Source organism: Macaca fascicularis, chromosome 12 (assembly GCF_037993035.2).
Source record: "Macaca fascicularis isolate 582-1 chromosome 12, T2T-MFA8v1.1".
Classification (NCBI taxonomy): Eukaryota; Metazoa; Chordata; class Mammalia; order Primates; family Cercopithecidae; genus Macaca; species Macaca fascicularis.
Genome location: NC_088386.1, coordinates 38,744,831 through 38,770,526, shown reverse-complemented (window position 1 = coordinate 38,770,526; position 25,696 = coordinate 38,744,831). Strand labels below are relative to the sequence as shown.

General features: G+C 36.0%; 1 protein-coding gene and 1 long non-coding RNA gene across 4 annotated transcripts in view; one reads left to right on the top strand and one right to left on the bottom strand.

Annotated features, from left to right (window-relative positions):
• The window catches only part of LOC135966679 (uncharacterized), an 81,179-nt gene extending 64,903 nt beyond the window's left edge, over positions 1-16,276 (top strand). The window contains exons 2-4 of the long non-coding RNA XR_010580215.2: positions 14,456-14,569; positions 15,478-15,525; positions 16,167-16,276. This is a non-coding gene — a long non-coding RNA (uncharacterized lncRNA). The remainder of the gene's footprint in view (positions 1-14,455; positions 14,570-15,477; positions 15,526-16,166) is intronic.
• The window catches only part of ARHGAP15 (Rho GTPase activating protein 15), a 629,485-nt gene that overhangs the window by 534,846 nt on the left and 68,943 nt on the right, over positions 1-25,696 (bottom strand). For all 3 annotated transcript variants that reach the window (XM_005573073.5, XM_045368219.3, XM_005573075.5), the window contains exons 3-4: positions 18,435-18,503; positions 4,157-4,218 (exon numbers count right to left, since the gene is read on the bottom strand). In XM_005573073.5, the coding sequence (XP_005573130.1) occupies positions 4,157-4,218; positions 18,435-18,503 (131 nt within the window). The remainder of the gene's footprint in view (positions 1-4,156; positions 4,219-18,434; positions 18,504-25,696) is intronic.

The window sequence follows — 25,696 nt, the reverse complement described above, 5'->3', positions numbered from 1 at the left end:
CACTCCTTGAGTAGGCAATATGGCAGTGCATACTAAGATTAATTTAAAATGGTCATATGATTCAATCAAGTAATCCAGGCTTAGCATTTGTCTTTAGAAAATATAAAAGTAGGCCAGGTGCCATCGTTCACACCTGTAATTCCAACACATTGTAAGGTCAAGGTGGGTGAATCTCTTGAGCCCAGGGGTTCCAGACCATTCTGAGCAGCATGGTGAGACCCAGGTCTCTACTAAAAATTAAAAAAAAATAAAATAAAATAAAGTAAGCTGGGTGCGGTGGTGTGTACCTGTGGTCCCAGCTACCCATTTAACCCCGCATAAGGTGAGTGGATGGGTGGGGGTGGAGAAGGCTGGCACCACTGCACTCCAGCCTGGGTGGCACAGTGAGATCCTGTCTCAAGAGACAGACAAAAATATAAAAGAAAAATTGACAAGCAATAGGAGAATTATTGCAATGATAAATTTTAATATAAAACTAGACTCAGCTTAAAAATCAAGTAAAAAAAGAGGTAGGGATGATTTGGCATATTATATCCCATCAACATAATGAGATATCATGTTCTTAAACATGGTGATTACATATACAATGTTCAATTTGTAAAGTATTTACCATAAAAACAAAATAAGCCCCATAAACTTGGAGGGATTACGTACAACATGTAAAATTGACAAAGCATTATTATCTCAAATATACTATGAGTTTCCTCAAATTACTGAATAAAAAATCAGGAAATTCAATAGAAAATAGTCAAAGTTTATGAATAGAATCAGAATGCAGAATCTGAATGGCTCTAAAGAGATAAAGTGATCCTCAACTTCAATACCTATCAGTGAAACACAAATAAAAGCAACATTAAGGTAATGTTCTATGGATAATTAGATTGGATAATGCTTCTGCTGATAAAATTGTGGAAAATAGAATCCCTTCTATATTTTACATTGAACTGGTGTGAATTGGTGCACTCATTCAGGAGAAAGTGTGGCAACAGTAACCAGTAGATTTACAAATGTGTGTGACTTATCACTGAGCAACCCTATATTCCTGGAAATATTCCCCTGAGAAAATTCCTAACAGGTTCAAAGGAAACATATATGTGTGATTTATTGAAATGTTGTTTGGAATGAAAGGAGTTAGAGGCAACTTAGATGTCCACAGCTGGGAGATAGGGTAAGTAAAAATTCATATACAGTCATGCTTCAATTAATGATGAGGATATATTCTGAGAAGTGTGTCATTAGGTGATTGTGTCACTGTGCAAACATCATAGATTGTACTTATACAAATGTACATGGTAAAGCCTATCACACACTAGGTTATATGGCATAGCCTATTGCTTCTAGGCTACAAACCTGTACAGCATGTTACTGTACTGAATATTGTAGGCAATTGTAACATAGTGGTAAGTATTTGTGTATCTAAACATATCTAACCACAGAGAAGGTACAGTAGGCATCAGTTTTATAATCTTATGGGACTACAGCTGTATATGCTGTCCATCACTGATCAAAATGCCACCATGTGGCACATGACTATACATAAACGATGGCAAAGCGGCCAGCCATTGGAAGAAATTAACTAGATTTAAAGACGTTCATGCACTGCATAAAAATGTTTTAATCCACAATGGATGACATATAGATAGTAGTCCTATGAGATTGTAATGAAGCTGAAAAATTCCTATTACCTAGTGACATGGTATTCTTCATAACGTCATAGCGGAATGCATGACCGTTTCCATGTCTAGGTATGTTTAGATACACAAATACCATTATGTTACAATTGCCTACAGTATTCAGCACAGAAACATGCTGTAAATGTTTGTAGCCTAGGAGCAATAGGCTATATCATGTACCATCTAGGCTTATGTAAGTACACTCTATGATGCTCACATGATGATTAAATCACCTAAGGATGCATCTCTCAGGACATATCTCCCTCATTAAGAGAGGCATGTCTGTATAGCACCATAGAAAGCTGTCCAAGAGCTAACATGGAATGAAAGTAGTAAGAAACATAATAAGGTTTATGATACAAAAATATTTATGCTATATAGAACACACTCACACGTACACAACTATACACTATTTTTTTGAATGCCGCATATACAGCTAAATATAGACATATATGGAGAATGAGTTTGATAAACACGCATTAAATACATTAAAATGAATGTCTACAGGGGATTGAAGCAAGGATTGGAGACTGAAAATAAAATAAAACCAGCTAGGGCTCTTGCCTAGAATGATGATAGCACAAGGCCACAAACTTAAGGATATAATCAACTCAATTCTGTGCACCTGGGGTAACAACAACCGCAACAACAAAATAAAAAGGAAAACTAAAACATATAACTTTAAGTGGAAAAGGCTGAAAGAATGCATAATGGTATGCAAAGTGAAATAATAAAACAGAGTACAAACACATGTTTATATGAATTTAACTGTAACACGGAAATTGTACACAAACAGGAAAGTAACAGCAAACAGAACAAAAACACAAAGTATACAGATTGATCAAAACTACCTAACAACGTATTCATGTGAGTTGGCTGGGGGAAGGGACCTGCTCTTCTTCTCTTCCTCCTCTTAACACTGCCTTCTACATGTTATAAGGTTGGTTTATGGAGGGGTTATGGGTAAGGATACTTTACAAAACCACACAGTAGAACCTCCTTCAGCTTTCTTGAAATTATTTCTTTTAGGATCTCCCCTACTTCCTTGCATGAGGCTGGAGGGTGGAACTGACCAACACTGTCACCTCTCTTCTCCTGAACTGACTAACTTAGATAATTTTGAAGAAATTCTTTATTCCACATGGCTGGTGAGGGAAGAAAGGGTCATGACGTACTCATCTTGGGGAGAGGCATCATTGTACCCTCCACACTCCTTCTTGAATTGATAAGGTCATGATAAGGTTTAGGGGAAAGGAGAGCACTCAAGCTGGGCTACTCAAGATTTCCTCCTGTAGTTCCTTCAGAACCCGATTCTCTAAGCCCGATTCACCACTGGGGAAGGGACTAGCCAAGTCTCCTAAAGCAACCTTGAATTTGATCTTGTCTCCTGTGCATCTGTCTCCTGAACCCATCAAGGGAGGGTGGCTGCAGGGCCACTCCAGAAAAATAGTCCAGGCAAAGATTTAAGACCCCGTCTACTATCCCAGAATAAGACACAATACGGAGAGAAAATAGAGCTTGTTATTTACAACCGAAATAGCTATTTTAAGTGGTGAAATTATGGATGATTCCCCCCCAACCAATTTTACTTTGTTTAAATAAATATATAGAAAATTCATTATAGCCATCAAACAAAAGCAGACTTTATTCTCTAGTGTTGACCAGAGTGTCATTCTAGTAATGAATTTTATTATACAACTAACAGGTGTCCCATTGTGTAGCTAATTAGCACATTTATCCTATATAATTTTAATTGTTAGTAATACATTTAAGAGTAAATGCCTTGCATCTCTCAATTTGAGCATTTTCTACAAATTTCGTAGCTTGCATATCACCCAGCACAAAGCTAAGTATGTAACAGAACCAATATGAGAAATAGAAAAAAGTCTAAAATGGAGGTGATTATTTCTAAACATACTGTATATACAACACAATTATCATCTTTCTTTACCCTCCTATGAACCATACTTTTTTTCTTCCAGATTTTTGTTGCTGTTGTTGTTGTCCGAAGAGTTCTTATTCCCTTTTCAAATTTGTCTCACCTCTGTATATGTTACTTTCATTTTATCAATTTCTATTTTGAGTTACAAAAGTGGTTCAAATCCTCCATCCCTCAAGAAATTACTCTCACAAGGTATTGTACGGAGACTTTCATATATTGCAAATGAATGCATTCATTCTCTAATCTTTTAATCACAGAAATCACAATCCATTATCTTAATTATTTCTAGTGTATTATTAGTTCAAGTCCAAGGAGGACAAAAAGCACCTCATTTATATGTTCTGTTCAACAATATAGAATGTAGTTCCTTTCTTTAACAACTGTAATTACATTGAAAATAATGTTTATCATAGTGGTAGCAGAGGAGACTGTTCTAGTCTGGTACCATAGGGCCTTGCATCCCAAACAATAACAGTGGCACAAGTTGAGCATATGAAGAACCAGCATAGTTATATAAAAGTGAATTAAAGAATTTTGTTACCTTAGTTTCTTTCCTCCATCTGCAATTTTAGCTTTTTGCAGATAACCTTCTTTTTCAACCATCTGCAAGAAGAACGCATATGTTAAAACTGTGACAAACTACTATGCATTGTTGGTTTGAATAAACCTATGCTTTTCAAGAGTCATTGCAGTGATGGAAGTTTTCAGTCATAGAACTGTATTAATAATGCATGTATAGCTTATGGGAACTGCCTGCAAACTCATAGTCATTACAAGCTGTTACATATCTAAAAGACAGATTACGAAGAGGAATGTGAATGATTTGTTAGATAGTGATACACCTTTATTGACTTTGCTTTCTGGGCATTGAAGTCACTTGCTTAAAAAATTGATTACAAATGGTAAAAGAAAGACAAATTGAAAGCCTTCGTTTATTTTACCAAGTATTCTTAGAAAAGTTCTTCTTCTCAAGCCTCCCCGTGTACCTTCTGAAGCCAGGATAAAGGAAGACCTCAGTGGGACCAGGTGACTGAGCTAGTTGAATCATGAAGGGCATTTAAAATAGCAACATTTCATATATTCTGGTCAATTGCCAAGAGACCCTGTAGTAGCAGTATCTCATTGTCTTCTTCCATGATGTAGGATTGCTTCCTTTTACTATATGCATATACTGTATTGGCTTTCATTTCTAATAGAGCTGCAAGTTTCTTAAAGGAAATTCAACAAGTCATTATAACTCTGCAGAAGTGTTTGTGGAGTTTTTGGCAAAATAAATTTGCACAATGCAAATTGTGATGTGTTGACTCCCTCCAAAGTCTATACTAGGTATTTTAATTTCTTGGCATCCTATTTCTACCCTCCTCTGTCTGCCTCACATGCCCCATCCCAAGTCATTAGCCTTCATCTTTCACTCTTAGTGAATTGCTCACACCCTTCACCCTGACCTGCCTAGTGTCAGAGGACCACGCTCCCTCAGTGCTACCCCGTGTTATCTCCCCAGCTGAAATAGTCCACCATGACCATGTCTTCATCTCACAAAAGTCTTAAGTATATTTAATCTACTTCAAAATTCAATTAGTAAAACCCGGTGCGGTGGCAAGTGCCTATAATCACAGCTACGTGGGAGGTTGGGGTGGGAGAATCCGTTGGTCCTAAGAGTTTGACACCAGCCTGGGCAGCAGAGCAAGAACCCCATCTCAAAAAATAAACAAGCAGAAAACCAAATTTTAATGTGTATTTTTTTTTATTAGAGGATCTTTCCATGATTTCTCTTACATCTCTTTTAGGTGCACCATCCTGAATCTCCATTTTCATTTTGCCATTATCACTGTGACAGCACATATGAGATCATGTTGTCAATGTCTGCTTATTTGTCTGTGCTTGCACGCAAATGATGTGCCATGAGTCCATCAAAGGCAAAAAACTGTGTACCTTTTACCTGCATTCCTAGCTTCTGGAATATTTTGGTAGTACCAATAGTCAAAACAATAAAATTGTTTGAACTAATAAGTAAATGAATGAATATTTAAATGTTTATTTAAATATTTATAGTAAACTGGGCAAGCCAAAAAATTTATCTTCAATATTACAAGTGAAAGGAAGAGATATTTAGAGGTAAACGAGTTGTTCCAAATCACTAAAATCTCACTGGTTAAATGTCTACTCTGACATAGGTGAGAGTTTTTCTGCCTTGTTTTATTCCTAATACATAGCACAGGACTTAGTTTTAAAATGCATTTGATGAATACATTTTTGACTAAATAAATAATGATAGAGATAATAATGATGATTTATGCAAAAGATAGCAAAGTGTTGTTTACTTATCTCCATATCCAGAAAGTTTCTTTTACTTCACCATGCTTTCCACAAGTTAAAGCATCTAAGGAAGCTTTCTTGGATAATTTTGAGAACCATGGTATTCACTGGTGCCTTTTTGTTTTTGTATTTGTATACATCTATTCATTTGCTTTTTCCACATTTTATTCTATATATCTGTCCCTTTTTCTTGATGCCAGGGAATTTTATTTGTCTACCTCGTAAAACCCATATAATAAATTTAGTGTTTAACTCTGGGTATCATTGGTATCCACAAATGTTTGGAAGAAAGATGTTTTCAATAGCAATTAGCACCACAGAGGAGGTCCCTTTCTTTAGGAATGCGTACTGAGAAATTTTGTTGCATAACCATAGAGAAATGTATTGTTTTATTTAAGCTTTCTTCTGATTAACAGTTACCCCAAAACCTGGATTTTATCTACCAAAAAACAACAAAATCTATCAACCCATCATAAAAATTGATGCATGCGTTCTCAGCTAAAAATATAGCCCCAATTGTTTTTTCCAAAAATTCACAAAAGACCCCTCGGTAGACATTTGCTACCCACAAAGATAAATTATTGATGAAAATTTCTCTAAAAGATATAGGAAATGTGAAAGGAAAAAGTTAATACTCTTATTAATACTCTTATAGGGAGAAATCAACATAAACAGGTTTAAGGTATACATAATAGAATTCTCTTTCCTTGAATACATAAGTAATATTTCCTCAGACACTGCAGGACTTTTCCCAGAATACTTGAGATTGATGCCAAGGGCTGGATTTCTCAAGTTAAGACTCAATAAATGTGACATGATTGTCATCAATGACTGAGTCAGTTCCATGGTCTTGGATCAATGCAATAGACTTTTCAGGATTGACCATACAGAGGTCCCAGGAAAAATGAGGAAGAACCGAATAGCAAGTTAGTTACTTCTCTTATATCATTTTCCAAAGTCCAGGCTGCCTTCCATGTCATTAGAAGAAGCTAATAATGCTTCTGCTATGTTCTATTTCCTACTACACTTGCTACCACCATGCATATTTGTTAAATGCTTACATGCACATTTCTACATGTAGTATATCTATGTCCTACCACTGTGCACACATTCTCACTTCAGAGATCAGGTGTTTAGTTTCCTTCATCATTTATTTTATTTTTTTTGAGATAGAGTTTCGCTCTTATTGCCTGGGCTAGAGTGCAATGGCGTGATCTCAGCTCACTGCAACCTCCGCTTCCTGGGTTCAAACAATTCTCCTGCCTCAGCCTCCCGAGTAGCTGGGATTATAGGCATGTGCCACCATGCCCGGCTAATTTTGTATTTTCAGTAGAGACAGTGTTTCTCCATGTTGGTCAGGCTGGTCTCGAACTCCCGACCTCAGGTGATCCACCCGTCTCGGCCTCCCAAAGTGCTCGGATTACAGGCATGAGCCACCGCACCCGGCCCTTTCATTGTCTTTTTCGTACTTGATGTACACTTAATTCATTCTTTTCAACACATTTTTAATAACACTTCTTTCCTCTAAATGCCAGCTTTTCTGCTTACAACAGAGCTGCAAAGATTAACAGGACAATTTTAATCCTCTTGAGGCTTGAACTCCTGGGAGTTCATTCTCAAGATATTCCTGCTCCTTTTTTGGGGGGACTGGATACCATGCCCCGCTTAAGTCATCTCGCAGACTCAGGCCATCTTGTAGCCCGGATAGAAAATTCCAATTATGCTTTCTGCACTGAAAGCACTGCATTGTAAAAGGTCTCATACTGGCAAGTGAAGCTTCCATGACGTACGATTAATTACTTTACTATTCCTTGTCATCATAGTTCGAATACGTCACCATGTTTCAGGCACCAGGAATCAATTATTCTGGGAGTCTCATAGTGTGTGGAAAGAAGTATTAGGGCAAGCAGAAGATTGCTATGCATTTTGCATGTGGGTTTATATATGATACCTTACTGATTACTCTAATAATGATTCCTACTCAATGTTAATCCCATAGTTTGAAGGAACAATGATCTATAAATTCCAGTTGAGCATGCTGGTCATCTAGAGCTCAGATGGTCTTGTCTCCAGTAATTTACAAAATTACTTACAGCTTTAGGTCTAAGTTTAGGATACTACACGCCAAATTCTAGGCCGAATTGAAGTTCTTCAAAGTAGTAGCAGTCCCTAAACTATGTATACTTAAGAAATGTCAACCAATCTTTAGATGTTAAATCTGGCTTCTTGAGCTATTTGTCCAATGTTCCTTAGAAGCCCTATTTAACACTAAATGGCTGGAAAGATCAGCAATTTGTTCAGATTGGATGCCAGCCAGTCTGCAAGCATTGAGGAAGTGCTCAGCAGAAACAGCCGTGCTGCGATACAGATGAGAAGAATGAATGGCAGTGGGATGCCCAGATAGCACCTGTTTATCAGCCTACGTTGGAGGTGACAGACAAGACAGCGGAGCAGAAGACAACCTTTGATTAATGGTAACAATAATGGCAGAAAGACTAGCCTGTAAACTGTACATACAGACACTGTAGTTTTGTTTTGTTTTTGTTTTTTTTTTTCTTGTGAGAAGGCTTCATGTTGCTCTCAGATACAGTTGCAAATAATAGATTTTCATCTACACCATTACACCAAAGGGTTCTGTTAAAATAACCCTTTCTGTTTATAAATGGAAATAAACTTAATCTACAACTTTTACCAGATTTTGATGAGAAGGGTTTGACTTTTAACACCAGAACCACATGGCCTTTATGCCTCATAACATTTTCTCTGCTGATGTATTTAAGTTATTGTTCTCTTCCCCTTTGTTCTGAGAATGTGCTCATTGGTAACCATCTGAATCCTAATTCAGCTTCCTAGGTCCTTTGATATAGAAAGTGGGTGTCTTAAATAGTATCAGAATATTCCCTATTATGTACTGTGAGATAGACTTAAGGGATCATCATCTCAGTAAACACTAATAATGATGATAAATATGATTTTTTCTGGATCCACAATGCTGAGACAGGCCCCAGCTCTAAACTGAGATGATCCCTTTAAAGTAGCATCACCCTATGAAACCTTCTGTGTGACTGACTGACCTCTCTCTAAAAGAACTCTGCATCATCCCTCTATAACTACAACCCCGGGCCACTATAATTATCAAGCAGATTTAGCATTTAATTATTTTCCTATTTAATAATGAGGCAGCTGCTATACTTTCTCTGAACTTTTAATAGATCATAGTACTTTGCTGTTAATCTTGTCTGTTTCAATGATTTCTATTAAAGAGCACAGAATGAGGACACATTTGATTACATTATTTTACCCCCAAATGATGCTTCACTTTCCTTCTTAAATCCCTCCTACCCCTGCCATTTTTTACTTCTCCACTATCCATAGAAATACCTACCTTATCTGTCTTTCTTTTTTCTATTGCTTTTATTATTTTTTTTTTACTTTGTTTTTAGGTTACACTCTTTCTCTTTGGAACTCTTTGCTTACATTTTCTTATCAATATTCACTTGTTCTTATACTGGCTCTGCTATTCATGCTATATTTGATTTGCTCATTATCAGTGAACTCACAGTGGGCATAATCCATTAAGAACAGAATCAAAAGCAGAAAAAATACCTTAAAACTCCAGCTTATCTGTACATCATATAAAGTACAAATAGTTTTTAAACATTTTAAAAAGTCTTAATTTTAGAACTGCCTTAAATACAGCTCAAGAATGAAATATTATGCCTTTAGAGATTCAGTATGATGTTTTGTCTGATGTAAATACATAATTTACTGTGTGTGCACATTTTTAAGAAGTGGTAAACCAAATACCTAAAGTTGGATGCCATGGTCGCATGTGAAGAGGAGTAGAAGAAAAGCAAAGAAGAATGGTTCTGGTTCATACATGAGTGGTGTCCAGAAAGAAGTTACCAGGAATTCTCAAAGAGGTCCTTGATAAGCAGGTTTGATTTCAGCATGAAATTTGATTTCAGGGTTAGGCATGGTTTACTCATTTCAACTTATTTACATTCTTTAATACATTTGTTGAGCAATGCTTTCATGGGTAACCTCCCTCTCTTTCTCTCACTTAGGATAAGACAACATGTCCAGCTTTGGGATTATGCTGAATGTCTTAAACCATTTTTCAAATGTTAGGTTTGGCAAAGCACATATTATGTTTTGCCAAGTGCTTTTCCCCATCATGTTAAACCTCTGTGTATTTCAAGGGAAATTTTATCTGCATGTCTCTGATTTATTCACCCCTAACTTATCAAAATGTCATTTTGAAAATGCTGTTATTTGATGTTTAAGAGCCCCAATAAGACTTTTATTCTGAACCTTTCATCTGGCAACCAGTATGTTTCATTTGGGCACCACCAAGGAATCCAGGTTCTGTTTGGGAAATGGGCTGAGGAAGGCACCCCGTTTGTATCTCAAGAACTTTCTTCAGTCTTCTGGAGACTTTTATTATAGCTCACCTCTCCCTCCCTCATGCACCACCCAACTTCCACCCACCATCGCTCTCCCTTCTTCTCCCCTGAATTCTATTTCTCCATGTCTTTGATGTAAATATGTTCCTCGTTCTTTGCCTGTCATTGGACTTCAGTGAGAATGGCCTTCCTGGTTACTGTCTGGGCAACTTATTAGTGTAATTCAATTTCTGTGTTATAACCTAATTTCAGTCTAGGCAGTGGGGAAGAAAGGATTGCTCAATGTTAATAGCCTTTATTGTTGCTGTTGTGTGTGTTCTTTTTCTCTACTCTACAGTTAAATGGATTTCAAATGTGGGGCTGGATGGGAGAGGTATTGTCATTTGTTTCTGTGTTCAATGGTTTCTGAACTTCTTACCATCAGTTCAAGGCCCTTTGCAATCTGGGCACTGCCTCTCTCTCAAAACCCATGACTCTTTTCCCTTGTTCATGATATTCTGGCTGCTATGGAATTCTTGCAGTTTTTCAGGTGTAACAACTTTGTTCCAACCTGGTGACCCTTGCACTTGTTTCTTTCCACTTCAACATTCTTCTTTCTTCCAGTTCTTTGCTTGGCAAGCTCCATCAATCTTGCAAAATCTTAAGTTAACTGGCCATTTCAAAGAATCCACGTATGACTACTTAATCCAGTATAGGCTCTCACAGAAACTTGTTTTTCTTTCATCATAGCACATTTGGTAATTTGCACTTATAGAATTATGCCTTCCTTTATTTAACACTTCTGTTCATCCCTAGACTGAACGCTTCTCTAGAAAAGGCCATGGCCAGTTAGCATATTATCACATATTCCTAGCTTAGCACAGTGAAGGCCTCAACAAATACTTTAATATACTCAACAAATATTAATTGTTGAGAATTAATATACTCAACAAATACTTGAATTGAGAAAAGGAAAGGGATATGAAATAATGAAAACTTAGAGATGGTTTCTATTAGCATTATTAAATTATATAACTTATTATTGTTACATAACTCATTATTAACAGCTTGAAGATCTGGAAGGATATTTCAGAAAACCTAATTTTGTCTTACTCAAGTAGACTTTTGAAAGACTAGAGTTTTTGGAGTTTTTCAGCAGTTTAAGGAAAGCCCAGCTTGATCAATAGAATTATTCCCCCAAAGTCTGTGTCCTTTGTTTTAAAATGAGAAAACACTGTATTCTCACAATGTCTTTCATGCTCAAAGACCTCACAAGTATTAATTAATCCACAAAATGATATCTGGCTCCAAAAGGTAGAATCTGGGACTTAAGGTTTATCTGCAAAAGCCTGCTTTGCCCCCAAGCCATGGCAACTTCCTGAGCTCTGTCCTCAAAATCCTCCTAGCTCAGGAGGTAGCAGATGATTCTGTAAAACCTGCCACAGGCTTTTGACTCCTGCAGGGTTATCCATAGACATGTCTTACACTCTGTTGATAAAAATAAACAAGATAAAGATTTAACATGTTATAAACAGGGTTCTTTTTCTTGATCATTTCTTTAGGGGGAAAAGAAAAAGTACCCTGAAAATAATTAGGTCTCATGAACAGTTATAATAGAGAATATACAAGATCAGGAAACAAATGCATATTGACGGATTTGATGATTCATGTACAAAACTGTTGCAATATTATAGCACTTTCTAAGCAACCACACTGATTCTCAGGAAATGATTTCCGTCTCTTCTACTGAAATCCTATGGATTTACATACATGTGGCATAAATAACGTCTTCCGTCAGTGAACTGGGTAGTTTCCACCCTGAAATTTTAGATTCAGATTAGGAATGTCTTTCGGCCAATATTCAAAAGAAAGAAATGCTTTGTTCTGTTTAACTATGCTGCTCGCAATCTACTTTCTTAAAAGGAACATTAAGAAAGGGAGCATGACTCCCAAAGGGTGTTCGCCTCTATGAGAGCATCCAAAATGGCAGATTTCATTTTACAAAGTGAATAATTGTTCTACAACATGGTGGACCTAATAGGATACTTTGATAAATTTGGCCCAAAGCCAAGGTCTGTCATGTTTCCTGGAGAATGTTTAGTAGAGTTATCTGAATATGAGATATAAAGGAAATGAGATTTATATATCCCAACATTTTAGAAATAAATATGCCTGAAGATCCATACAGTGGAGATGATGGATAATAACACCAAAGGAAAGAATGTCATTAATTCTCAGAAATATTTTCCTGTATATTATTTCATATATAATAGCTCATCCTGGTAGGTACGGCCAAGGAAACTACTGCCAGGACTCCTGGATGACTCTGGAAGCCACCCTAAGGCATGGTGGAAGTGAGGAAAGTTGGAGAGATGAAAGTAGGGAACATACCAGAGTGTGGAAAGAGTATGTGAGTCCTGGTAAAAAGAACACAGTATCAGATTAATCAGATGTAAATAAAACTTCATAGGTTGTGAGAAATAAAAAGTGTCAGTGTGAACGATAATGAATGGCCTGTAATTAATCAGATTTTCTCTCTGGGGAAATGGGTGATTACTGGGGCATTGCTCACCAATATAGATAATTCATAAAAAGAATTTGGGATGAAGATAACGTTTCTGCCTTTAAAATAACACTAAGTAAGAAATTCAATTCAAGTAGAGATTGATGGATAAAAGTTGAATGTTATCCATGTTCACAAGACACAGCAAGATAAGCGCTCAAAGAGATGATCCAGGAAAATGCAAGTCAAGACTAGAAAGTAAGCTGATTGGTAGTTCCAAAACGTTTTAGAACTAGTGGCACTGTGTGTGTGTGAGTGTGTGTGTGTGTGTGTGTGTGTGTGTGTGTGTGTGTGTGTGAATGAGAGAGGGAAAGAAGGAAGGAAAAAGAGAGAACAAAAAAATATACAAGTATGCAGCAAAAAAGAGTGAGATAAGTTGCAAGGTAAAAACATTTAAAAATTATTGTTTTTGCTTCGTTTAGCAAGACTTCCCGATGTTACTTTTCCAAGGTCATTGGGGCTAAAATAGAGTATTGGGCAAATAGATCTATTATCTATTACTGTATTGTCTATAATTAGTAATATTCAAATTGAGTTTCATTTATTTAGAACTGAGGCTGCAGAGAAACCCTGCTATATGCAAGTAAATCAACAAATAGCCTTAAGTGTAGGCAGGTAAATTAAGAAAACTATTTCTGAATATTCTAATGGTTCTTCTGATATTAGTTTATGCTTGATACAGTGGCATAGAAAATTCACAATTAAAAAATTATATAATAATTTTTGATTAATTTTTTAAATAACCATAATTTGGATTATATATATATTATATATTATAATTTTTATGTAAAAATCTTTGCGGCACATTTTGGCACTGTTGAAATATAAGTACATATATATTTTATGTATAAACATGCAGACACACACACAAACACAGACATTTACTGAGCTCCATTTTCAGCCTAACTTTTGCCATGTTTCATGAACTACTTCAGAGCAAACTTTTTATGTGTTATTTTTACAGAATAATCCAGCTCTTTATAATTATTTTTGTACTTTATTTTCTGTGTAATCCAAATTTATTTAAAATAAAACCAAACAAATAAATCATTTATTTTCCTATTTATTGGAGAATTACAGTGTGCCAGCCTTTATATGAAGTCTTAATAGTAAAACAATAAATAAGACATAGTCCTCCCTTCAAATAGCTTATAGCTCAGTAAGAGCAATAAAGGAAATAGGCAATTTTAGTGTGATGGGGCTGGAATAGAGTCAAGACCCAGCTGCTATTGAGAGACAGATCAAAGAAGGGCTACTAATTAAAATTTAAGGAATTAGAGAAATCCTTCCTAGAGAAAATGCTAAGTTGAGATCCACATAATTAATTTTGAAAACAATATATTAGTATATCTAATTATATTGAAAAAATGGCTTTCACTACAAATGTTAGGCATATATTTATTAATATCTGCAACTAGCAACATTGTTTTAATAAACTTTTAATTTCTTATTACATCAATTCACAAACATGTCTTTCCTGAACAAGTACTAGTATCAAAAGCAATCTAAGTAGAAGTACGATATAATAAAGAAAGTACAAGTCATAGCCTCTAACTTCAAGACATTTACAATCCAGCCGTGGAACAAGTCTATTACCTATGAAATAGGAGTGAACAATACAAAGCAACGCATGAACATGTGCTGGGATGAAACGACTATAATTGCTACAGGAAATCCAAGCTCCTTCAGGGTAAGAGCCATGTCTTAATCATGTTACTACTCCTGGCTTGAGGGTATGTGTTTGAGAGAGGATAATAAATAACGTAAATTGGGGACCATGATGCTATAGAAAATTTGAAAATGAAATAATGAAAGTGCTATTGAAAGAAGGTTGCTCTGGAATTGCTGCCTAGGATCAGTGGCGGGGATGGGAGGGTACCATAAGGTCAGAAGCATTTCAAGGCTTGGGTGAGGGTTTGGGGGTGCACAAGGAGAAGCATGTGGGCACTACAACCATTGAGGAGAAATTTCATTAGAAAATGATGACTTATCCAATGGGCCAGGGAGAAAATAAAGAACATAAAGAAAATGTGTTCTAATCCTAGATAAATGTTTGCTACTAATAGAGATGGGCTCAGTGGAAAGAGGGAATCAGTTTGGGAAGGCACTGATGAAGGGTTTAACTTGGGGGACTTCATTTCTATAATGACACAGATGACATCCTAGAACAAATGACTAATTTACACTCAGAGACATAGGATAAGACAAAGGAGAGAAAGTATACAAGCGTAGACCTGTGTAATACAAGCTTGGAAGTAAAAACAAAGACCATTACATTTTAATTATGCTTTCCTTCAACACATATTTACTGAGTCCTTAACATGTTCTAGCAATGCTTGTAGTCATGGGAATGGAGTAATGAACACAGGAGACAGTGTCCTTGCCCTCATAGAACTAAAATTCTAATGGGGTGACAAACTAACAAAAATAAATGCTGTAGTATGCCATCTGGTGGTAAGGTCTATAGAGTAAATTAAGGTAAGAGAGTAGTGTGGATGGAAATGGTGTGGTTTCTTGTTTGTTCATTTGTAGGTTCCTTTCTATTTTTTGTTTATCTCTCTCTGCACAATCTTGCCTTACTGCAACGTCCACCCCCAGGGTTCAAGCGATTCTGTGCCTCAGCCTAACAAGGAGCTGGGACTACAGGTGAGTGCCACCACACCTGGCTAATTTTGTACATTTTTAGTAAAGATGGGGTTTTACCATGTTGGCCAGACTGGTCTTGAACTCCTGACCTAAAGTGAGCCCCTGCCTCGGCCTCCCAAAGTGCTGAGATTACAGGCAGGAGCCACCACACCTGGCCCCTATGGGTTTTGTTTGTTTGTTTTTGTTTCATTATTTTTTTTTAAGGGAGATTAGGGAAGATCTATCTAAAAAGATGATATTAGAGCAGAGATGTGAAGCAAAGGAACATATGAGATATCCAAATTTCTGGGCACCAAATAAATTATTTTGTAAGAGATAGAGGCAAAAGCAGGTGTAATGGCCCTGCAGAGGTATCAGCTTCATTGGAGCAGGAGAGAGGAGAAGAAAGGGAGAGGTGAGACTGGGGAGGTCAATGAATCTTCTAGGGCCTAGTGAACCATTGGATGTTTCTCAGCTTTTACCTGGGGTAGACTAAAAGCCAGGGAGGATTTTGAGTCAAGGAGTGACGTGAGATGGACCGAATGTTTATTTCCCCTTAAAATTCACATGTTGAAATCCTAAACTCCAGTGTAATGCTATTAGGAGGTAATTAGGTCATAAAGGTGGAACTTTCATGAATAGGATTAATGGCTTTTTAAAAGGAACCCTGGCTCTCTTGCCCTCTTTTTGCCATGTGAGGATACAAGGAGAAGTCAGCTGTTTGCAACCCAGAAGAGGGTCCTCGCCAGATCCTGACCAGAATGGAATGCTGATCTTGGACTTCCAGCCTCTAGATCTATGAAAAATAAATTTCTGTTGTTTAAAAGTCACCTTGTCTGTGGTATCTGTTGTAGTAACAAACTGACTAATCTAAGTAACATAATCTAATTTACATTTTAACAGGATCACTCCCGCTGTTGTGTTGAAAATAAACAGTAGACAGTGGAAGTTGGTAAACAGGGAGCTATTTCAATAAACTGGGTGACAGATGATAGTAATGGTGGTTAGAAATGAACTGATTCTGGATATATTTTGAAGATAGAGCAAACTGGTTTCTTTGATGTTCATTTATGTTACGACAGAAACAAGGGAAGATGACTGTTAATGTTTTGACTGAAGCACCTGGAGGAACAAAGTTAGCATCTTGTGAAATGGAGGAGACTTCTGAAATGGAGAACTGGTTTGGGCAAAAATTGGGATCAGTTTCAGATATGCTACGTTTAGGATGTATATTAGAATTGTGTGTAAAAATGCCAGAATTTATAGTACTGAAGTTCAAAGCTGTGGTCCATACTGGAAATAGAAATTTAAAAGTGGCTAGTGTTACATCGTCTGTAAAGCTACAACACTAAATGAGATGCCCTAGGGAATGATTATAGAGAGAAAAAATAAAAACTGAGCTCCAAAATGAAGAGGGACCTATAAAGGGATTGAAAAGAGGTGGCTCTCCAGCTAATTGGAGAGTCATGAGAAAGTGGTTTACTGGTAGCCATGTTAGGAAAATGTTTCTTTTTAATAAATAATTTAGATTCAGGGGATATATGTGCTTATTTGTTACATGGATATACTGCATACTGGTGGGAGTTGGGCTTCTAGTGTACCCATTACCCAAATAGTGAGCATGGTACCCAATAGGCAATTGATTGAAGAAGAGAGCTATCGATTGGGTTAAATGCTCAGATAGACCTACTGAAGAGAGAATTGAGAAGTTACTGATGGATTTAACGACACGGAGGTAATCGGTGACCTGGATAAGAGGTGAATGATTGAGATAAAAGCCTAAATAGAGTTAGTTCAAGAGACAAAGGAAGGGCAGAAATTAGAAACAGCAAATGTAGATAATTATTTTGAGAAATTCTTATCCTAAAGTAAAGCAGAGTGAGCAGAAATAGTTGGAGTGAGGATGTAGGATCTGGAACATGAAAAGTAATAGAAAACAGGAACACTGAAGCAAAAAAAGAAATTATTTTTGGTGCTGAGGATGGGACATCCCAAAGACAACAGGGATGGAATAGCTAGAGATAGACAGGAATACAGTCATCATGGTGCAATATCCTGTAAGCCAATAAGACTGGAAGCATATTGACCAATATGAAATATAGCAGGAAAGACAAGTCGAATGAGTATGGAGGAAAAGCACATTGTATTTATTGAAAAAGAGGTCATTAAAAGAAAGGTATCAGAAAGGTTGGTCTTATGTGTTTTAAAGATATCTATAATACTATATTTATTTATGTTATTTATAATATTTCAGGTACTCTTTTACCCGCTAGAATACAACAATACACAAAAAAATGGGAAAAAGTGCCATTCTTATGGATGTTGAGTCTATTAATTGTTTTTGAAGACAACAACAACAATAACAAAAAGCTATCAACATTTACAATAAGCCCCCTGTAGTCTCTGGTTCCTATTATTCACATCCTTTTGTAATCCTCTCCCCTTGTGTGAACTAGACTTAATGACTTACTTTTAACCAAAAGAATGTGGCAAAGGTGATGGCATATTGCTTTTACAATTAGGTTACAAGAGATTTTGACTTCCATCTTGCTAGCAAACTCTCCCTCTTGCCTTCTCATCTTGGATGCTTTGAAAACACAAGCTGTTATTTTGGAGAAATCTACGTGGCAAAGAAATAAGAGCAGCCTTTGGCCAACATTCCTGGAAGAACTGAACCCAGCTAACAACCACATAAGTGAGCTTGAAAGCAGACCTTCCCCACACAAGCCTTCAGATGAGATCCCGATTCTGGCTGACACTTTTGTTGCAATGTTTTGAGAGACTCCAAGCTAGATCCCTTTACTAAGTGATGCCCCAATTCCTGACCCACAGAAAAATGAGATAATAACCTATGCTGTTCTAGGTTGCTGAGTTTTGTGGTAATTTATTTTGTATCAGTAGATGAAGAATATAATGACTTAACCACTCACCAACTGTTCCAATGGAGGAATGACATCTTTCAAGATATGCTGTGAATGATTCCTTCTGTGTCGGGATATCTGCAAATATATTGACATTGGATATTACTACATAATTTTTGTTAATAGAGTTTAGTAAGAATACACATAAAAATAACCTATTCAGTGTTATTCAAGCATGTGAATTAAATAGATATAAAATGAGAAGTAAATGTTTTGGACATTGACTAAATTGAATAAAATATGTACTCTAAGATGGCTGGCTGCAACCACATCTCAAACCCAATTCTCTTCTTACCATGTAACCTTGATACCCCTTTCCTTCCAATGTTGGCGTCTGTGTTCTCTCATGTTAACCTGGGCAGAACTTATGCCTGCTTCAATCAAAAAGTACAGCAGAAGTTCCACTCTATGACTTCAAAGATTGGAAAACAAAAATGTCATACATTTTCCTGTGTCCTCTGAGAACCCTCACTCTTGGAAAATATGTTGGAGGAAACCCAAATCAGACCCACAGAGTGAGCACATGGAAAGCCTTATAGGTTTCCGACTGATAGAAAGGCTGAGGTTCCAGCAGACGGCCAGCATCAACCACCAAGCTTGTGAGTATAAAGAAGTCCTCTACCCTTCACAGGCTCTGGTGATCATCATTCTATTCCCTGTCTCTATGATATCAATTGCTTTATAGCTCTCCCAAATGAGTGAGAACATGTGAAGTAAGAAATGACAAATGCTCAGGTTAATGAATACCCCAATTATCCTGATTTGATTATTACATATTGTAGACCCGTGTTAAAACATCACACTACTCTATACATATATATACCCAATATGTACCCCTAATAATTAAAAAATAGAACATTAAATTTAAAAAGAGCCTTAGCCTGGGCAACATAGTGAGACTCTAACTCTACAAAAAAAAATTTTTTTTTTAAATTAGCTAGCATGATGGCACACACCTATAGTCAGTCCCTAGCTACCACAGTGGCTCAAGTGGGAGAATCACTTGAGCCAGGATTTCGAGGCTGCAGTAAGTTATGATCAATACAACTGCACTCCAGCCTGGGCAACAGAGTGAGATCCCACTCTAAAAAATAAAATAAAATAAAATAAAATAAAGAACTCCCGGTGATTGCCTTTTGGCCGTTGAGTTTCCCCCAACATTCAAACTTCCCCGAAGAGACCTCAAATATATTGTCGGGTAGAAACAAGCTATTCCTGCTGTGCTTCATCTGAATTTTTGGCCAGACTCTAAGCATGATAAAAACATTGTTTCACACCTCTATGTTTCAAGGTGATTTGTAACTAGGACAAAATATTTCATGTTGAAATGTTTTTTGTTGATGATGTGAACTCAGCTTTTTCAGAATCAACGTTCTATTAAGTATCATGTCTTCCATTATTAACCAGATGTGTTTAAATATTCAAAAATCACTTTCTTTATGTGCTTTTGAAACAAATTAAAAGAAATCTCAATGTTCTTTCCCCTGAAGAAGCATAATAGACAGATTCTACAATGAAACAAAAAGAGAAAGATAATTTATAATCAAATCTTATACTATTTTATAATTTAATCAGAAGCTCTCATTAATATTGTTTCATATTTACATGGAGAGAGAGAGAAGGAAGGAAGAAGGGGCATGAGGAGGATGAGAAAGAGAGAGAGAAAGAGGGAGAGAGGGCAGTGTAAGAAATTAAAGAAATAAAGCAGGCCTAAGTACTATGTCTAGGAAAGCACTTTTTTGTTTTTGGTTCTGGTTACTGGCACATGCAACTGACTGAAGGAATTAGATCAATGTCTATGAAGATTTTGAGAGAACTGTTTTACCAAAAAAATAAAAATAAAAAAATAAATCAGAATCCTGGCCTAAAAACTCCATGACTCTATACAACCCTGGGGCCCCACATTTGCTCTATGAAAACTGGGTTATGAAGAAAGTAAAAATCTAAGGAGATAATTCTCCCCAGTGTTTGCTTCACAGCTGGCCTATGGGAGATAATTGAGAAGGAAGAGACTTCAGAAAGCAGGCCAGAAACCCTGGAGAACAGTGGCCATGGGGAATTTCAGAAAGGAGAGCCGGGGACTGTCTCAACTTCCGGGGAAGTTGTCTCACAGAGCCTGACCAGTAGGATTTAATTATTGTTTTGATCCAGTGACTGTTGGCTGTTTACCTATTTTTTCTTTTACAAATGAGAAAGGTTTTTGTTTATTTGTTTTTCCCAGGTACCAAGTTGTTGCTCCATTGTTGTCTATTTGATGCAGTGGGGAAAGTGGGAGAGAGAACTTATATCTCAAGCTCTAAATCACTTATCTGTGCTGTCTCCCCACTCCTTCCACAAAACCTGGACTTTATGGAGAGAGCTGTTTATCACTAGAGATTCTGAAACTTGAGTTTGATGCTGTAACTGGATGGGACTTTAGGCTGTGTCCTTTGGGGAGGTGGATGGATGGATTGCTAAGTGTTGCGAAACAGGTGTAAATGGCTATATGGTGAAGGGGAGGGAGGGCTGAACGGCAGGCTGGCTGTTCACCAAAATTTCATCCTCTTTTCTAGATGCTACATTTCGCAGCCTGCCTTGCAGTTTGGAGTGGCCATGTGACTAGTTCAGACCAATGGATGTGAGCAGAAACAATGCCAGCCACTCCCTGGCTAAGGCTATTAACCAGCGAGTGTTTCCCCTCCATGTCCTCTCTGTCCTCATACCCTGGCTGGGAAAACAATGAACAAGGCCCTATGGAGGGATGAAGATGCAAGATGGAAGAAGTTTGGACTCTGAATCACCAGGTGGGGAAAACCATACATAGGCTAGTAAAACTCACTTTGTTTTCTTTAGTAAATTTTTATTGTGGAATAATTTTGTATTTAAGAGAAAAGTTGCAGAGGGAGTTCCTGAAGAAAACTTTCATTTAACTGTTACATAAGTGAGAATAAGCCTTCTATTTTTTGGAACTTTCATCTATTTTAGAGGATTTTACAGCTGCTAGCATTACCTTAAATATGTTACCCATAATTGATGCTCAATTAACATCTAAATGAAAGGTCTTATGCATAAGGAAACTGAGGGCAGACTACTTAGTTAATGGGAGTGATCCTAGAAACCCAAAATTCACACTTATTAATTATCCACTGATACTTCAACTTCTTCTCAGGAGTGGAAGAATATATGCATTTGGTATCTAAACCTCTTTAAAAACAGAAATTTATTTTATCTTGCTATACATTTAGAATGTACTACTCTTAATTACTACTCATTATACTAAGATTTATACTCTCCACTGAAAATTTCATACATATGTCGTATATTTAACTTTCAAGAGTGGAAGAGTTCCAAGATGGAAGGAGTTTTTTTGTTCTATTTCCTTAAAACCCAGCTAGATTTCCAGTCTTAGGGCAAAAGTAATTCTCCTGGAAAGTAAAGAACCTCAAGTTTTAAATGTTAGAGAAGTAGCAAGTAAATGTCTCCACAACATTGATGAGTGGGCACTTGGCCTTTAACTATGTCAGTTGGACCATTTATTCTATGGCTAACTCCATGCCCTCTTTCATCTGACCACTACTAAATTCTTATGGGCTCTAAATATTGTCTCTAAATATTCCCCTCCACTCACCTATAGAAAGCTTTTGTTTAAGGTAATGTTTGGAAATGTGTGGTGTACGTATTATTAGGGGCATGAGAGATTATTTTAACTGATGAGTGCTTTCATTGTAATGATTTATAAAACCCTAAGGTTTCACAGAAAAATGTATCACACCAAAATCACTTACTAGTGATATGAATACATTTTATTTTAAAATAAAGCTATTTAAGTTTAAATAATATAGTTAAATAAGTAATTTATGGTATGAAATATGGAAAAAACTCACAAACATAGTAAGTGAATGACTACAGTTTGGGAAACAAATTTAAATCAGAAGACCCAAAATAGAAACTGAACACATACTTATTTCACCTTTGAAGGGGCCTGTTGAGTCCATGGTACAAATAAGAATGCAAATTGAGAAATGTATACAAAGATGATATTGTATGCTAACATTTATTGAGTACTTATTTTCTGCCAGGCATGGTTCTATATGTTTTGCATTTATTAGCATGTTTAATTCTCACCCAAACCTGAAAAGGTTAATAATACTAACCATTTTTATAAGTATCGAAGTAAATACAGTTTAAGTAACTTTGAAAATCCATAGCTAATGAAAGGCATAGGTAGTATTTTAACTCAGATCTAAGAATAAGCTCAACTATGACACTTTATTGTTTCTCCAGCAATATACGTGTGTGTGTGTGTGTGTGTGTGTGTGTGTGTGTGTGTGTGTGTGTGTGTATAGCAGTCACTAAATTCTTGGGGATCTTCAAAGTTGAGACCCTCCCTGTGCATAAAAGGCTATTTCTGAGGTAGAAATTTAGAGTCAGACTTATAAATTTGTACACATTTATACAGGATGCTAGAAATCAGGTTTCAAATCTGTTATGAATCATCTTAATACTCCTTTAGGGAAAATAATATTGCTGATCATTCCTAAATCAATAAACTAGCCAATCTATCATTTTCAACCAGGTTATGAAGATGTTGAAAAAAGAGAGCTTTCATCACCTGTCTTTGCTTTAATGTTGTTCTCAGTAAAGCATTAGGCCAAGAAATATGTGATCCCTCCAAATCAGATTATGTTGACTGAGACTTATGATTTAGGAAATTCTGGATCCAAAATGGCTTAATTGGTTTGCGTGGATATCAGGAAAAATTAGGATATTTCAGGTTGTCTTTACATAATATACTTAATTGAAATAATAATTATAAAGAAAACTTGGGTCAACCAAAATCTCATCAAGTAAGTTTGAAGGGAAAAAAGTCTCTCCTAAGCTATAGTACAAATAACAGAAAATGTTATAGTACTTATATAGATATTGATTAATAGCTTATTATTATCTGATAATTTTATAGTTATTATGGGACACACTCTTGACAAATATTCAGCTTGAAACATTAGATGTCCTTATGAACCATTTATTTCTATCCAGAAAACATTTCACATTTAGTACATCCATATGTCAGTAATTTCTAACAGTAGGTGATCAAAGTATACTTGCTTGTGTTATAAAATCTCTACTACCAGTACTGCAGAGAGAATTTCATTTAAACAGTAAAGTCTTCCTCAACAATCTCAGAACTTTTTAAATGTATCTGATATCAAACCCCTACATTTTATTCTTCAAGTTGCTTAGATTAAGTTTCAGAATGCAGACAAAGGAGGGTTCCAACATTTGGTCTTCAATCCTTTTCACTTTTGCTAGAATTGTTCATTAATTATTAAATTTTGAAAACTTGAATAGAAGAATAATATTAGCAGTAGCTTGATACAACTTTATTTCAATAAATTATTTTCTCTCAAAAACAGAAGCATTTCTGTAAAGCTTCTGAGAAGTTTTAATATATTATTTTTATGCGAGTCTCTTTTATTTTGTTTCCAAGTGTTTTTATATAGTATATAGGTCCCCCCTCTAAACAGAAGAGAACATGTATATATGTCTATTACATAATTAAAGGTTCGCAGCCTCATTTATTTTGCTAGTACTTGCATTTATAAATGATGGAATGTTGGTTTCAATATCATGCTAAAATTCCCATTTGAAAAATTTTGTGAATTTCTACCTCTTGACTTACTTGCAATATTTTATAAAAAGAGAAGGGGCCCTGACAATTCTGTTTCTCTGACCTGTTTATTAAGAGTTTCATTCAAGATGGCATAACTATGTCTTAAATTATTTTTATTACAATATTCTGCATATTAAGCAACTGAGTTTTCCTAATAAATGTTTAAACTGATGGTAACCCTTCTTTTGGGGAGAAAAAAAAGTCCGACCTTATCTTTTACTGCGTGTGGGCAATCATGTTTTCAATGGCGCTATTTCCTATTGAATTATCACGTCCTGCAAATAGGAATGATTTGTAACTACCATTGAAAAAACTTGAAATATAAATTTCTTCTGACTTGGATTATTTTGAACCTAGTATTACTGAAAATCTGTGTTTTTCCTTATTTATCACCACCCACCACACTCTCCCTTTCTACTTCTCTTCTTCCCCTCCCCAGGTACTTAGCTTTCTAATTGTGCAAAGCAAAATGGAAAAAGATAGTATTCTGAATATATAATGCCTATTTTCCTTCAAATTCCTCTTTGTTCTTATCAGGATATAGATCATAATTAAGTTTTTCAGATATCTTTTTCTCCAAAAAGAGGAATTAAAAAGTCAGTTTTTCAAAGTGTCGTCATTTTTTCTTCCATTCCTTTTTCATTTTTATCTATTTAAAGGATATGAAACTGATGGGTGGGATTAGTATGTGATATATTACATACTGTAAAAATAACAGAATTTGGGCATATTATTTTCCTTGTGTAGGAGGGTCTACTATGAAAGTTATACATAAACATGAAACATTCCACATAGCTCTGATTTTAAATAGATTACCATTTTTGATGAAAGTTTATATCTTGTGGCTTAGAATTGAAATAAAATCACTTGAAGAAAAGCATTAGTTTGTTCCAACATTTTCACAGACATGTACGTTTCTGAGGCGTACCTCCCATTAGCAACGTCCCTGGATACTTGGATGAAAAGCAGAAATAAATCTGTGGTTAAGTTTAGTTTTTATCTTTACAGCTTCTCAAAAGTTTTTTTGGTGTATCCCAATTCTTACATTCAAATCTTCATTTGTTTTGCCAAATTCTATTTCTTAAAGCTATTACAATCAGAAATTAAGGAAAGTTAGTGAAGCTTTTTTTTTTCTTTACAGTTAATCTTCTAATTTTAACTATTTGTGAACACATGTAAAATTTATCCATGTCCCACAATTATTCTAACACTATCTAAATGCATCTTTTCATAATCCTAATGGGAGCAAATATCATAAACCAAAAAAGACCCAATTTTTCTGTTTTGTTCCTTATTAATGTATGATAAGTAAATTGTTTCACATTTCCACTTTCCTCCATCTGCCCACAATATCATTCAATTGCCATAGTGGACTTTCAGAAACAAATGTTCTCTCTTTTTTGGGGGAGAGGGGGGCTCTTTCCTAAGCCTCTTTTGATTGAATGTTATTGTCAGTCAGAAATCTGACACTCTCTTGTTTTCTTTTTTATCCCCTGCACAAAATGAAAGGAAATGATTCAAAAACCTTCTTGAGGACAAATAAAAGTTTATCAGCTTTTAAAAAATGTGTGGATTTTTTTTTTTGGTAAACATCTGCGTCACCTGCAGTACCCACCAGCCT